Here is a 13,778-nt window from a genome sequence, read left to right on the forward strand (position 1 = left end):
GAAGAAGGGAAAGATGAGACTCTCAGAACAGGCCAGACCCTCCCTTACTGAGACAGTCAGCGGCTGACCTGGAGTTGGAGTCTTTGTAAATGTCTCTGTTCGGTAGGGCCACCAGAGTAGCTAAGCTGCTCTATCTTTTGCTAAACTACTCAGGGAAGTAACCTGGCCTGCCCGCATGCAGGACAGCTTGTGGACGCCCGCACAGCGTCCGGCCAGGTGATTCACAACTCCCCTCAAACAAATCTGCTTGGTTCTCCAGAAAAAGTGTATAGGAATTTAATCCTCTAAAAGGGTTTCAGACAAGGTATACACCCAAGTGATTCATATAAACAAACATCATACTGTTCAACTCATTTTCATAAGGAAAACCGAGTTAACTGATGAAACACACTTCAGACGATGCAAACGCAAAGTAATTCACATAAAAGCAAAAACTACACTGAAGACGTGTCTGGGACCAGCTAATATGGCCAACTCAGTAAGAATCACATTTGAAACAGCAAATCATTGAAAACAACATGTCCTGAAGTACAAGTACTGGATCTGAAGACAGGGAGGGTCTCTGAGCAGGGAGTTCAAACTGGTAGGAGGAGAAGACAAGTGAGTGTATTTCTGACCTTTGGATCCCTTGACCTTCCTATATCTCCTATTGTTTCTTATGTAATAGCCCTCCGGGATTTTATCACCTGAGTGGTCACTTATATTTATGTTTAGATGCTCTGTGGTCACTGCATTCAGTGTAGGGTGACAGCTTTTAAATGACAGACGATTTTAAATTCTTGAATTTAAGTGCCATGTTTATGTATTTTACATTTAAAGCAGGGGGCTTCCTTTAAGGGAGGCCTCTCTCAGCCTCCAAAGTCTGGGGCTTACACTCTAAGGAGTGAAACAAAGGCTAAGGAGGGTCACAATGTCTGCAGGTGAGCCGGGGAAGGGTAACAGCGGTCTGCTCTGAGCAGACCTCAAGTCAGAGTAAGAATGGCATCTCTGGAGGCATCATTCTATCTTTAGTTCACCTCAGTTTGTGATTTATACACTACGAAAGAGGGGAGGAGAGACACATTCAGAGAAGAGAAGGTGAGAGCAAACAGCAAAGGCCACGCTCGGCTGGTCTTCTTGGGGCTCTGAGGCACCAGACGCCAAGATGTATCAAGAAGATAATGCTTAAAAACATACCGCTCATTTCCTTAGCACAGGTTCTTGGTAGATGCATCTGAAAAGCTGGTGGAAGAGATGTCTTTGGACTGAACCTAAGATGCAAAAAATAAATAAAATAAAAATTCAAATAGCCAAGTCTGTATCACAGTTTAAACACTGTGCTTTGGATTTAAAGTCTCTGGCACTGAACAGCAAAAAAGTCATTAAAATATTCCAAGCTCAGCAAAAATGAAAGCTGGCATCATCTTTCATGTTTCATATTTGCCCAGTGAATGTTCATATTCACTTTAGTTATAAATTAAATTCAAACTAGGTCTTTAAAGTTACTACTTAAAAGCTTCTTTCCAAACTTGGACATCAGCATTCTCGATAATCACCTTTAAGGGACTACCAAAACAAAATAAAGAAAACCATGCAAAGAAAAAACAACTGGAAATAAAGAACACTTTGGAAGAAACTAAAACAATGAAGGATTGCATCCTTAAATACTGAAATGCATTCTAAAGTTACAATATTTAAAACAGTTGGGCAGATGAATAAATAGTAGAAAGCTCAGAGATACTCGCTTTACATTACATCTTAACTGAAGATAAGAGTGGCTTTTAAACCAGAGAAGGGATTGACCACTCCAATACCCATCTGGAAAACAAGAGACATAGCTCCCTACCTTGTACCTTCACCAAAAGAATTTTCATACAGATTATATCAGATGTTTGTGTATGGAAGATATCTCTAAGTGTAAGGCCAAATAAATAAACCACACACACACACACACACACACACACAAAAGGAATCATTTGTGTTCATGTATGTCTCCGTCAGAGGACTCTAAGTGTTTAAATTATCTTCATCCCTAGTATCTACAGTACTGCTCAGTACATATAAGGAAGAGTGAAAGATGTAGGAATGACTAGCATGAATGAATGAAGGATTCCGTCTTGCCCAGAGTGGGCATAAGACTAGAGTGGGTGATTATGACACAGCACCTATTTTCCCAACCTTTGAATAGTATGGAATACTCTAAAAATTACATCAATTCTTTGAAATGAAGTCTATTTCCTCACAGTATTTTAAGTCTGAAAGAAATGGTTAGATTGCAGGCCATCAATGAAGTTTATTCATAAATGACACTATGCAAAATGCGTATGAGTAACAACAGAACATACTGGAAACATATCCAGCTCCTACCTTTCCTTACAGAACTGGTAGGGAGACAGCAGCCCTTTCCCATGCACCAGCCCTAAAAAGGTAAACTGGAACCTTCCCTTGCTTTGAGTCAGCATCGAGGGGTCTAGTGGAAGGCAGAGGGATCTGAGCAAGAAGCACAGATACAGAGGGACTAAGGAAGGGACGGCTACGCTTCAAGCACGGACAGGTCTAACGAAGAGCAAAGACAACAGCCCACACAGCCAAAGACAGATGTTCAGGGCAACTGCAGGGATGCATGACAACCAGACAAGACAGAAGAAGGTAACAGAGATCCAACCAATTTGATAACAATAAATATAAAAGATTTAAACTCACCTCTTAACACAAAGACTGAGGCTGGTCCAAAACCCAAATCTAAACATACACTGTTTATAAGAGACATGCTCTTATCTCACAACGATTTATTTAAGCACTTACTATGTGTCAAGCAGTGTGCCAGACAGAAATGATCAATCACACGCAAGAGTGAAAGGCCCCTATTCTCACGGTCTCGGTGAGAAAATGGTGGTGGTAAACAGCTACTTCAGGTAGTGCCCAATGACTCCTGCCTCCTGGGATTCAAGGCCTTGGGTAATTCACTTACTGAAGTGATTTGTTTCTAACCAACAGAATAGTTCAAGGTTGAGGGGATTACACCTCATGAAATTACAAAAGACTCTAATGTCCATCTCGCTAGAATAACATCTCCCTCGGCGGCTCTGATGAGGCCATGTTGGGAATGCCCACATAGCAAGGAACTAAAGGTGGCCTATTGGCTCACTGCCAACTAGCACCTAAGGAACAACCTGAAAGGAACTCCGTTGTGCCAACAACCATGTAAGTGAGCTCGGAAGCAGGTGGTTCTTCAACTGAACATTCAGGTAAGACCCCAGCCATGACTGACACCTGATTCCAGCCTCGTGAGAGACCCCGCAGCAGAGGACCCGACTGGGTTCCTGACCCACAGAAACTATGACATGATCAGTGTTTTAAACTGCAAAATTTGTGGTAACCTGTCACACAGTCATAGATAATGAATGCTCTGACAAATCTAAACATAAGAACAAAGTCTACTTAGTGCTAAGACGGGGCAACAGATGTAATAAAAGCACACAACAGAAGCAACAAACCAAATCAGGAGACGGAGAGAGGAGGAAGTAGAGAGTAGAGAGAAGGTTATTAGCATTTATTATAAAACTTATAAGGACATGAATAGCTTGGAATTGCAAAAGAATACACAGGCGATAATCAGGGTGCTCAATGGAGCTGAGAAACTGTCATGGAGTTGTAAGAATTTAGTATTGCATTTCAAACCAGTAGGGAAAGAAAGGACTATGTAACTTTGTAATCACTAATAATCAGGACATGTGGCTAACACGGGGCGGGGGGGGGAGGGATCCCCACTCATACACCGGATGAACTCAAGATTTAAATGCAAAAAGTGAAACTGTAAAAATCCTAAAGGAAATCAGAAGACATATTATATAATGTTGGGATGGAAATGCTCCTCTAAACAAATATCCAAGGAAGGGGGAGACTGACAGAGGCACCTATGTGTAACTGTGAGGCTGCTGCACACTAAACACGTCAGAAATAACTGCGAAAATACTGTCAGCCTACTACAGGCGGCAGGTTGATGTCCATAATTTATAAACTACTTTTACAAGTTAAGAAAAAGCCAACACAAAAACTGTGCAAAGGACAAGGACATGTAATCATAAAAGAGCTACAAAGGGCTAGTAAGTATTTGAAGGAGCTCTGGTGGTGTAGTGCCTAAGGCATATGACTGCTAACCAGAAGACTGGCAGTTCAATCCCACCAGCTACTCCTTGGGAGGAAGACAGGCAATCTACTTCTGCAGTGACACCACCTCAGAAACCCAAGGAGGAGTTGCTATGAGTCAGATCTGAGTTGATGGCAGTGAGTTTGGTTTTTTTCCTTTGGTTTTAAGAATCAAATTCAAAGAAACGAACATTAAAGCACAGGTACATTTATCACCTTTCAGAATGGCAAATTATAAACAGAAGCCCAAGGCTGGTAGGGACATAGGAAACAATGACTCCCATTCACTTCTACAAGAATATGAATTGATAGAACTTGTTCTGGAACAAATTAGTAATAACAGGCTGGATGTGTAAGCCCTTTGACCCGCAGATTCTATGAATACCAACTTATTCTAAGGAACTAGTCATGAAGATACTCGAGGATTTTTCTTTGTAAATATGTTTATTGCAGAATTACCTCTAATGGTGGAAATCATTCATATTCAGTAACAGGAGAATGAACAATGAACTATCCTGACACTAAAAATGCCAGTGCAGAAGTGGACTTCACAACACAGACTGCTCACAAGTCACGCAGCAGCGATGTGAGCGTGATTCAGCCTATATTCTAACAAACGTATATTAATAAATAAAAAATATAAAGTTTTTAAAATTATTATGGCTGGATTTGAGGTGATTTTTTTCTTCATCTTCTTTTGAATGCTTCCTACAAGTATTTAGTAAGTTTTAAACCTTCAAGGGCTCAGAAATCACTAAGTTTGCATTCCTTTACTTCAGCTCCATACTTGGAAGATGACATCCAATCTTGTGCCTGTCGGTTGATGACAGTCCTTTACTCCAGGCCAGAGTCCATGCTCTTACTCACTTGATATACATGTGGCCATTTCTTCTTTTTCTAACTTGATGGAAACTCAGCCTTCAGCACCGTACACATTTAAGCTTTAGGCGTAAATATATTAAATACCTTCCTTAGTAATCTTGTCACTTGAACAAGATATAATGATCACAGATTGTATTATTTTACAGATAAATGTTTCCTTCCCTCATGTACACCAGAGAAAGCACAAAACACTCACACATTCACGCTCCAGACCCTTCTTTCCATCTGCTGGAGAAGACACATGGTAAACTTAATGTCCAATTTACGATGGAGAATATCACATGTGTAATTTTCTAGAACTTACCAGATCATTAAGTGGCAAGCATGAGTTCTTAACTATGGGCTCAGAGGCACTCTGACCTCCTGAACTGGTGTACAAAGATGTGCACATAGGCACAAAGACGTATGCATAGGTATAAAGATGTGCACACATGGACATGCGTGTTTTCTGGGAAATGCATTTACAGCTGTAATCAGCTTTTCAAAAGGTTTGGTTACCTTAAGTTTAAATATCTGTCAAAACAGGATTAACTGCTTTAACTACATTCATCTTTCACAAGTAGAAATTTAAAAAAAAAAATTTACTATTGTTTTATTTTGATAACAGTAACTTTGTTTCATTTAGAAATTAAAAGGCTGTCCCTGGACTTCCAGTAAGATGGAGGAATAGGCAGACAAGTGACACAGACCCTCTTCAACAAAGAAAAGAAAAACCAATTGACAGTGGCACAGAAGATAATCCTGGAGCCCTGAGCTTTGAAAGGAACTATACAGAAGTGGGTTAGGCACCAACTAGTGGAAAAACCTGAATGAAAACAGTGAGTACAGAGACGGTCAGAGTGGTGTACTGTCAGCTACTCTGATGGGACCAACAGCCTGAGTATTTCCACATGGTGTTGGGACCTGAGAACTGACCCAAAGATCAACCCTGGTCACCAAGGGCTGCAGGGATGACTGAGCCAGCGGCCTGTGACTAGGAAAGGAAACAGCAAGGAGGGAGCCGACCTGATGTGGACTTTCGGCTGTCCGGAGGGGGCAGCCATTTTGGATATTTAAAGTGACTGAGGGCGCAGCCACTTTGAATGTTCACAAGTGGTGGGCATTTTGGATTTTAAAGTGACAGCATTCTCATTCAGATTCCAGGGACCTAAGAACGGGCTCTGTTTGCCAGGGGCGGCAAGGACATACAAGAGGCTGACAACAGGAAAGGAGACAGGTGGTGAGTGTGTTAAGTGCTGCCAACTAGTGAATAGAGGAGAACAGCACAGTACCCTGCTTACACAGATAACATAAAAACAAAACAAAGAAAATGAAAATTGTGGGCAAGTCACTCCAACATATAATCACCCATTAAATATAAACACAAAAATGTCACTATGCCTCAGAGACAACAGAGCATCACAGTGAACACAAAAAAGCAAGATAAAGCAGGAGAAACAAGGGACCAGGATACAGAGCCAAAACACATCCCTGAGGAAGACGCAGCATTGGGACTCCCTGAGAAGGAATTCAAAAGAATTATATTTAGGTATCTTCAAAGGATTGAGAGACAGATCAAGGAAAATACTGACAAAATTGAGGAAAACACAGAGAAAACCATAGAACAATTTCAAAAGACAATATAAGAACAAAATGACAAAATGAATGAAAAATTAGAAATGATACAAAATCTACATATAGAAATCCAGAAGATTAATATTAAATTTCCAGAAATAAAAAACACATTAAAAGGGCAAAGGAGTAGAACTGAATCAATGGAAGACAGAATTAGTGAGACTGAAGGCAAATAACTCAATACTTCTTTGGAAAGTGATCAATCAGAAAAAAAAGATCAAAACAAAATGAAGAAAGTTTAAGGTTCATGTGGGAAACCATCAAAAGGAATAACCTACATGCAATTGGAACAGGAAGAGACAAATAAAACCTCAGAAAAAGTTGTCCAAGATCTGTTGGAAGAGAATTTGCCTGGGATGATGAAAGATGAGAATATAATCTATTCAAGAAGTCCAACAAACCCCAAACAGGATAGACCCCAAAAGAAAATCACCAAGTCATATCATCATCAAACTCACCAAAACCAAAGACAAAGGAAGAATCCTGAAAGCAGCATGGGGAAAACAAAAAGTTACCTACAAGGGGCAACCAATAAGACCAAGCTCAGATTTCTCAGCAGAAACCATGCAGATGAGAAGACAATGGGACAGTACATATAAAACCTTGGAAGAAAAAAATTTCCAACCAAAAATTATGTACCCAGCAAAACTGTCCCTCAAATATGATGGTGAAATTAGGACATTTTCAAATAAGCAGAAATTAAGGGAATTTGTTCAAAGCAGACCAATATTACAAGAGATGCTAAAGGGAGTCCTTTGGACAGAGAAGCAACAACAGCAAACAACTGACCATTAACACACATGATGACACAACCCAGAAACCAACCCAGCTATGGAAGTATCCAAAATAAGTAAGCTGCCATCCAGTTGGATCCTACTCATAGCGACCCCTCCTTGGGTTTCCAAGACGGTATCACGATGGAAGTAGATTGCCCAACCTTCGTTCCGAGAAATGGCTGGTGGGTTTGAACTGCCACCCTTCTGGTTAGCAGTCAAATGCCTTAGGCACTACACCACCAGAGCTCCTAACAGGGAACCAGACACATCAACTGACAAATGAAGGTAACTACAAACCCAAAAGAGGGAAAAAACTGTGTAGTTACAGAACTTCTAAATGGTAGGAAAGTCAAGACAACTGTAAGATAGAACTGACTGTTCTAAACTTGGGAAGAAAACTATAAATCACAGAGTAACCTCAAAGAAAAATGATAAACCTTCACATCAAAATAAAAAAGAGAACCAGCACAAATATTTAGCAAATACTACAACAATAGCAACGAAGGAAGTGATAACGCGATTCATAAACAAAATGATTTCAGCACATTATATTTCTTTGTTCCAAATTACATACAACAAAGAAATCGACACCACGAAAAAGCACTTAACAAAAACGACAGCAACAAATTCATACTTGTCAATAATTACATTATCTGGCAAGGGACTTATCTCTAAGATTACAGAAAACTCCAACACCTCAACAGCAAAGAAATTAACATTCCAATTGAAAAATGTGCAGAAGAAATGAATAGACATTTCACCAAGGAGGATATTCAGGCAGCCAGCAAATATATGAAGAGATGTTCACGATTACTGGCCATCAGAGAGATGCAAATCAAAACAACGAGATATCATCTCACCCCAGCATTGATGGCAAGGTTCAATGAGACAGAAAGTAACAAATGCTGGCAGAGAGGTAGAGAGAATGGGACTCTCATATACTGCTGGTGGGACTGTGAAGTGATACAATCACTGTGGAAAGCAGTATGGCAATTCCTTAGAAAGCTGGAATTGGAGGTACCATTTGACCCAGCAATCCCATTACTAGGTATATATCCTAGAGAGGTGAGAGCCAGGACAGGAACAGATACATGCACACTCATGTTCATCACAGCACTATTTACAACAGCGAAAAGATGGAAACAACGTACGTGCCCATCAGCGGGAGAGTGGATGACCAAACTATGGTACATACACATACTGGAATGCTATGCAGCACTGAAGAATAATGCAGAGTCTGCAAAACACTGCATAATATGGATGAACTTGGAGGATATTACACTGAGTGAAATAAGTCAATCACAGAAGGACAAATATAGTATTAGTTCGTTGTTGTGAAGGGTCAAGGAAAGGTTTATATATGGAGGGAAACTTTTTGTGTTGGTTGCCAGGAGTGGGAGGGGATGGGAGGGAACAATGTGAAAAAAAAATGCATTGACCCACGTCACTTTAGTTTTGTATATTTCACTGTACATAAATTATATTTCAATAAAATTCATTAAAAAAAAAAAAAAAAAAGGTGTCCCTAACGTGCCACTTGGTGGTGTTTCGAGTTCTCTAATAGGTTTACTTCTAATTGTATTACGCTGTTAAAAACAAGATTTGATGGACACATTTCACAACACTGCAGTCTGTAATTACAATAGTCGATGTTGTTGTTGTTGTTATGTGCTGTTGAGTCGGACCCGACTCATAGCAACCCCTCCTTGGGTTTCCGAGGCAATAGTCGACAGCGCCCTTAAAACTAAAACCTTACATAAGTCTTTTGCTGTAACGTTTCTAAACTTTTTTTTAAATTATCACATGTTCATGGAAAGTCGCAAAAAATAAACAGAGGTCCTATGTCCCCTTTATCTACTTTTCCCCAAAGGTAATATCTTGTACAGTACAGTATCAACCAGGAAACTGAAACCACAGAGCTTATTCAAATTTCACTAGTTTTACACACACTCATTTGTGTGTGTTTCGCTCTGTGCAACTTCATCACATGTACAGATTCCTGTACCTACCATCACAATAAACATAACAACTGTTCCCTCACTTCTAGGCTCTCTGGCAAATCCTTTAGAGTCATCATCACCCTATTTTAGCCTTTGCAGGACACAGTTTCTGCTGCAATTACTCAATTCCACCGTCGTAGCATGAACACAGCTACAGTCAATACATAAATGAAGGGTGTGTGTGCATTCCAATTAAGACTTTATTTACAAAAACAAGAAATGGGCTGGATTTGGCCTATATGGCACAGTGTCTCCACTCCTGAGCTAGCTTACAAAAATCATAAAGGTTTTAGATTCTTTAGTTTAACATTTTCATCGGACAAATGAGGAAACCACAGTTCCAGAGCGTCAACACTTTAAGCCTTTAACCTGGTCAGTAAATGGCACCACCAAAGCCAGACTCAGCTCGTCCTCTTGCTGCCAGGCCAGAGTCCTGCTGCACGAGCTGTGGTGCTGCAGGGGAGTTAGGGACGACTGCAGCAAGGGGCGTGTGCAACGCAACCAGCTCTCACTTCCTCAAGAAGATTTTCAGAAAAACTCGTAAGTTACGGTACATCATCTCAGAACCACCTGCGAGAGCTCTGAAAAGGAATCTGACAAAGGGCGATTCCAACGACTCCGAGCCAACAGAATGGAGATACCCTCAAAGGACGACGTCCGGCAGCCAGCAAAAGGGGCCTCACAACTAACAATGCGTTTCCTTACCCCATGTGAATTTAAGCAGATAAACAGAAAGCTTTTCCTGCTTACCCTGAACACACACCTTTAACATTTATTACCCTAGGTTCACAAAACTTCTCCTTTTAGCCCCAAACCAAGTACCTGTTGTTGGCAGGCAGGGTTGAGTGTCTCTGTGCTGGAACATTTTTGGAATCTTCACTTCCAAGAGTCATGTGTAATGTGTAAGGGGGCATTTGAGCACCAGGTATAAGCCCAGGAGAGCTTCCTTTCTCTCTTAACAGTGCTGGAGTGGGCTTCTTGTTGATGGGAAAATCTGAAGAAAATCCTGGTTGTCGGAGGGTAGCTTTTGGTTTTCCTATGAAGTCAGGCATACATAACAGAATCAGTTAGCTTCCTCAAACCCTGGTTTGATTACATGACTCCCCTGACCAGACACTTCAGTGGGTCCCTATTCTCAAAACAGTCTGTAGGAACACGAGGAGGGTTAGACACTAGGGGAGAAGACGACTGGAGAGTGTTCCGTGGATGAGCTTCCTCAGATGGGCTGTTGTCTGCTACACTAACCAGTTATTTCCCTTGTACTCGCCAACTTAACAGCTCAGTGGCTGCCACCCCACGTCCTTTCCAACCCACCATACTCAGCCATCCTCAGCTCTCCCGTGCCCTCTCCATCACTGAGATCGGACCTGTCTTCTGAGGTCCAGGTTCAAGTCTCCCTCTGGCCGTGACACCTCTCACTGCCATTCTCATCCACAGCAATCAATCCCTTGTCTAAAAGCCCTGTGGTAGTGTTAGCCCTCCACTGTTTTGTGTTATCACTGAGCTGTATCTTGAGAACTTAAGTGCTCCAGAAACACAGGCTGAGGTGCCTATAACACTTACATGTACTATGTAATTCATAGTATTCTGAAAACATAGGTTTTGTACTAAAAGAATTGATTGGCTAAAGATGACAGTAAGTTCTTAGTTAGTCCAATATCCTAGATAAGGCTTTTCCTCAAATAACCTGAAAGAATGAAACCACACTTAGTCATATTAAATGTCATTAAAATCTGCTCCAAGTTATTCCACGCTAAGCAATTACTTTGCTTGGTAAATCATGTCCATCACATTCACTTAATGATTTCAAGTGGAAAATCCGCTTTCACATTTTTCTCTTGACGTACGAATGTTCGCATACAAGGTGTTTATCATGAACACAAGCGATATTTCCATAATTCCTAACAGTGAGGCGCTCACAGGCAGGTTTAAAGATGTTTAGCACGAACACTGCCCTTACCTTCTAGAAAAAATGGCATGGTTTTCTTCACTCTCATCTGGCAATTAACTTGCCGTCCTACTTTCCTTTTAGAACTCCTCTGGCAAGCCACCAGTTGGGCAATTCTTGCTGTTTCTGTGCATGCCACCGCGTAGCAGGTTACCTGTTCAAGGTGGGCAGGGGGAGCAGAGAAACACTGCTTAGTTCATTGCTGCCCAGTGGTACCCACATACCTGTCCCAAGTCCACTGTACGCACGTCTTCCTGCCCTTCTCTCCTTGGTAATCCTAGAGCAAACTGACATTTCCCACCAGTGTTAAATCCAGCATAGGCTAATATGTTTAATCATCTTCTTACCCCAAATTGAGATTTTCATTCATTTCTTAAACAAGAATTTATTAAGGATCTATCACGTGCTAGGTGCTATGAGACTGACAGGTGAACCACAAGAAACCTGCTTCCACTTCAAGTAGGATAACTCATGGGATACTTGAGTAAGTGTTCCACACATATCACCTCACGGCATCTGTGGGATACAATTTACTCGCACTTTACACGTGGAAAGCAGAGGAAAAGGGAGTGGAGCAACCTCCCTAAGTCCCACAGCTAGGCTCTCTCTCTGATCCATTATTAACTTATTAATTCTTTCAGACACTTAGACACTCATGCCTTCAACACATTTATTAAGTACCAACTATTAGGAGTCAAAAAGAGTCTCCTATCTTTAAAAAATTTATGAAGGAAAAACAGTGGGGCAGGAACTAAACAGGAAACACTGATGAGCCTTAAGGTGGATGGATGAGGGCTGGATGGACAAGGTGCCTGGAGGAGAAGAAGGAGGGCTGATGAGCATTAGGGTGTATGGATGAGGTGATGAGGGGAGAGGAAGGAGGGCCGATGAGCCTTAAGGTGGATGGATGAGGTGCCTGGGGGAGAGGAAGGAGTGCTGACATCTGGAAGAAGCCAGTGGAGGAGATGCTCTTATGCTGAAGCCATTTTATTAGTAATACGCTCCATTAATTACATCACTTTACACCTCCTCAGAACAAGCATTACAGGTGAAGCTGGTCTCCCCTTTGATCTCCCCTGGTCATGGTCTCTTTCTTCCTCCTCCACTCTCCCCACCCTCCCACAAGAGGAACCACCATTTCCAGTTTAGTGAGAAACACTCCAGACCTACTCTATGTACCAACGTACGTAGAAGTAGACGCAGAAAAAAACAAATGCTGTTATTTAGGGTAGGTGGTGTTCGTTTTCTTTGGGGGCGTAGTTTGACCATATGCTATTATACTGTTGTTGTTGTTGTTGTTAGGTGCCATGGAGTCATCTCCAACTCATAGCGACCCCATGCACAGCAGAACGAAACACCGCCTAGTCCCGCGCCAACTCTGCGATCCCTGCTATACTTGAGCCCATTGCCACAGCCACTGTGTCAATCCATCTCGTTGAGGGCCTTCCCCTCTTTTGTTGACCCTCCACCTTACCAAGCATGACATCCTTCTCCAGGGAATGGTCCGACATGACAACATAACCAAAGTACATGAGATGAAGTCTGGCCATTCTCACCTCCAAAGAACATTCCAGCTGCACTTCCTCCAGGACACACCTGTTAATTCTTTCAGCAGTCCACAGTACTTTCAGCATTCTTTGCCAACACCACAGCTCAAAGGCATCAATTCTTCTTTGGTCTTCCTTATTCATTATCCAGCTCTCACATGCATATGAGGCGACTGAAAATACCATAGCTTGTGTGAGGCGCACCTTAGTCCTCAAGGAGACATCTTTGCTCTTCAGCACTTGAAAGAGGTCTTTTGCAGCCGATTTGCCCAGTGCTATACATCGTCTGATGTCCTGACTGCTGCTTCCATTGACGTCGATTGTAGAATCAAAAGCAATGTGAAGTCTTTGACAATTTCAATCTTTTCTCTATTTATCGTAATGCTGCTTATAGGCCCAGTTGTGAGGATTTTTGTTTTCTTTATATTGAGATGTAATCCATACTGCAGACTGTAGTCTTCAATCTTTAACAGTAAGTGCTTCAAGTCATCCTCACTTTCAGCAAGAAAAGTTGTGTCATCAAGCGTATCGCAGGTTGTTAATGATTCTCCCTCCAATCTTGATGCCACATTCTTCTCCATATAGTCCAGCTTCTCGGATTATTTGGTCAGCATATAGAATGAATAAGCATGGTGAGAGGATACAACCCTGACGCACTCCCTTCTTGATTCTAAACCATACAGTGTCCCCTTGTTCTGTTCTAATGACAATTAAGTGTTCTGGAATTCCCATTCTTCTCAATTGTTACGATGTACACAATTAAATGCTTTTGCATAGTCAATAAAACACAAGTAAACATCTTTCTGGTATTCTTTGCTTTGAGCCAGGATCCATCTGACATCAGCAATGATATCCCCCATTCCACGTCCTCTTCTGAATCCAG

The 13,778-nt window shown here is 41.5% G+C and overlaps 1 protein-coding gene across 1 annotated transcript in view; it reads right to left on the reverse strand.

Moving 5' to 3' along the window:
• TDRD7 (tudor domain containing 7) overlaps positions 1-13,778 on the reverse strand; it is a 65,725-nt gene that overhangs the window by 47,905 nt on the left and 4,042 nt on the right. The window contains exons 2-4 of the mRNA XM_007946989.1: positions 11,361-11,502; positions 10,223-10,436; positions 1,177-1,250 (exon numbers count right to left, since the gene is read on the reverse strand). Coding sequence (XP_007945180.1) covers positions 1,177-1,250; positions 10,223-10,436; positions 11,361-11,502 — 430 coding nt within the window. The remainder of the gene's footprint in view (positions 1-1,176; positions 1,251-10,222; positions 10,437-11,360; positions 11,503-13,778) is intronic.

This window comes from Orycteropus afer, unplaced genomic scaffold, assembly GCF_000298275.1.
Source record: "Orycteropus afer afer isolate SDZICR_OR568_19922 unplaced genomic scaffold, OryAfe1.0 scaffold00174, whole genome shotgun sequence".
Lineage (NCBI taxonomy): Eukaryota > Metazoa > Chordata > Mammalia > Tubulidentata > Orycteropodidae > Orycteropus > Orycteropus afer.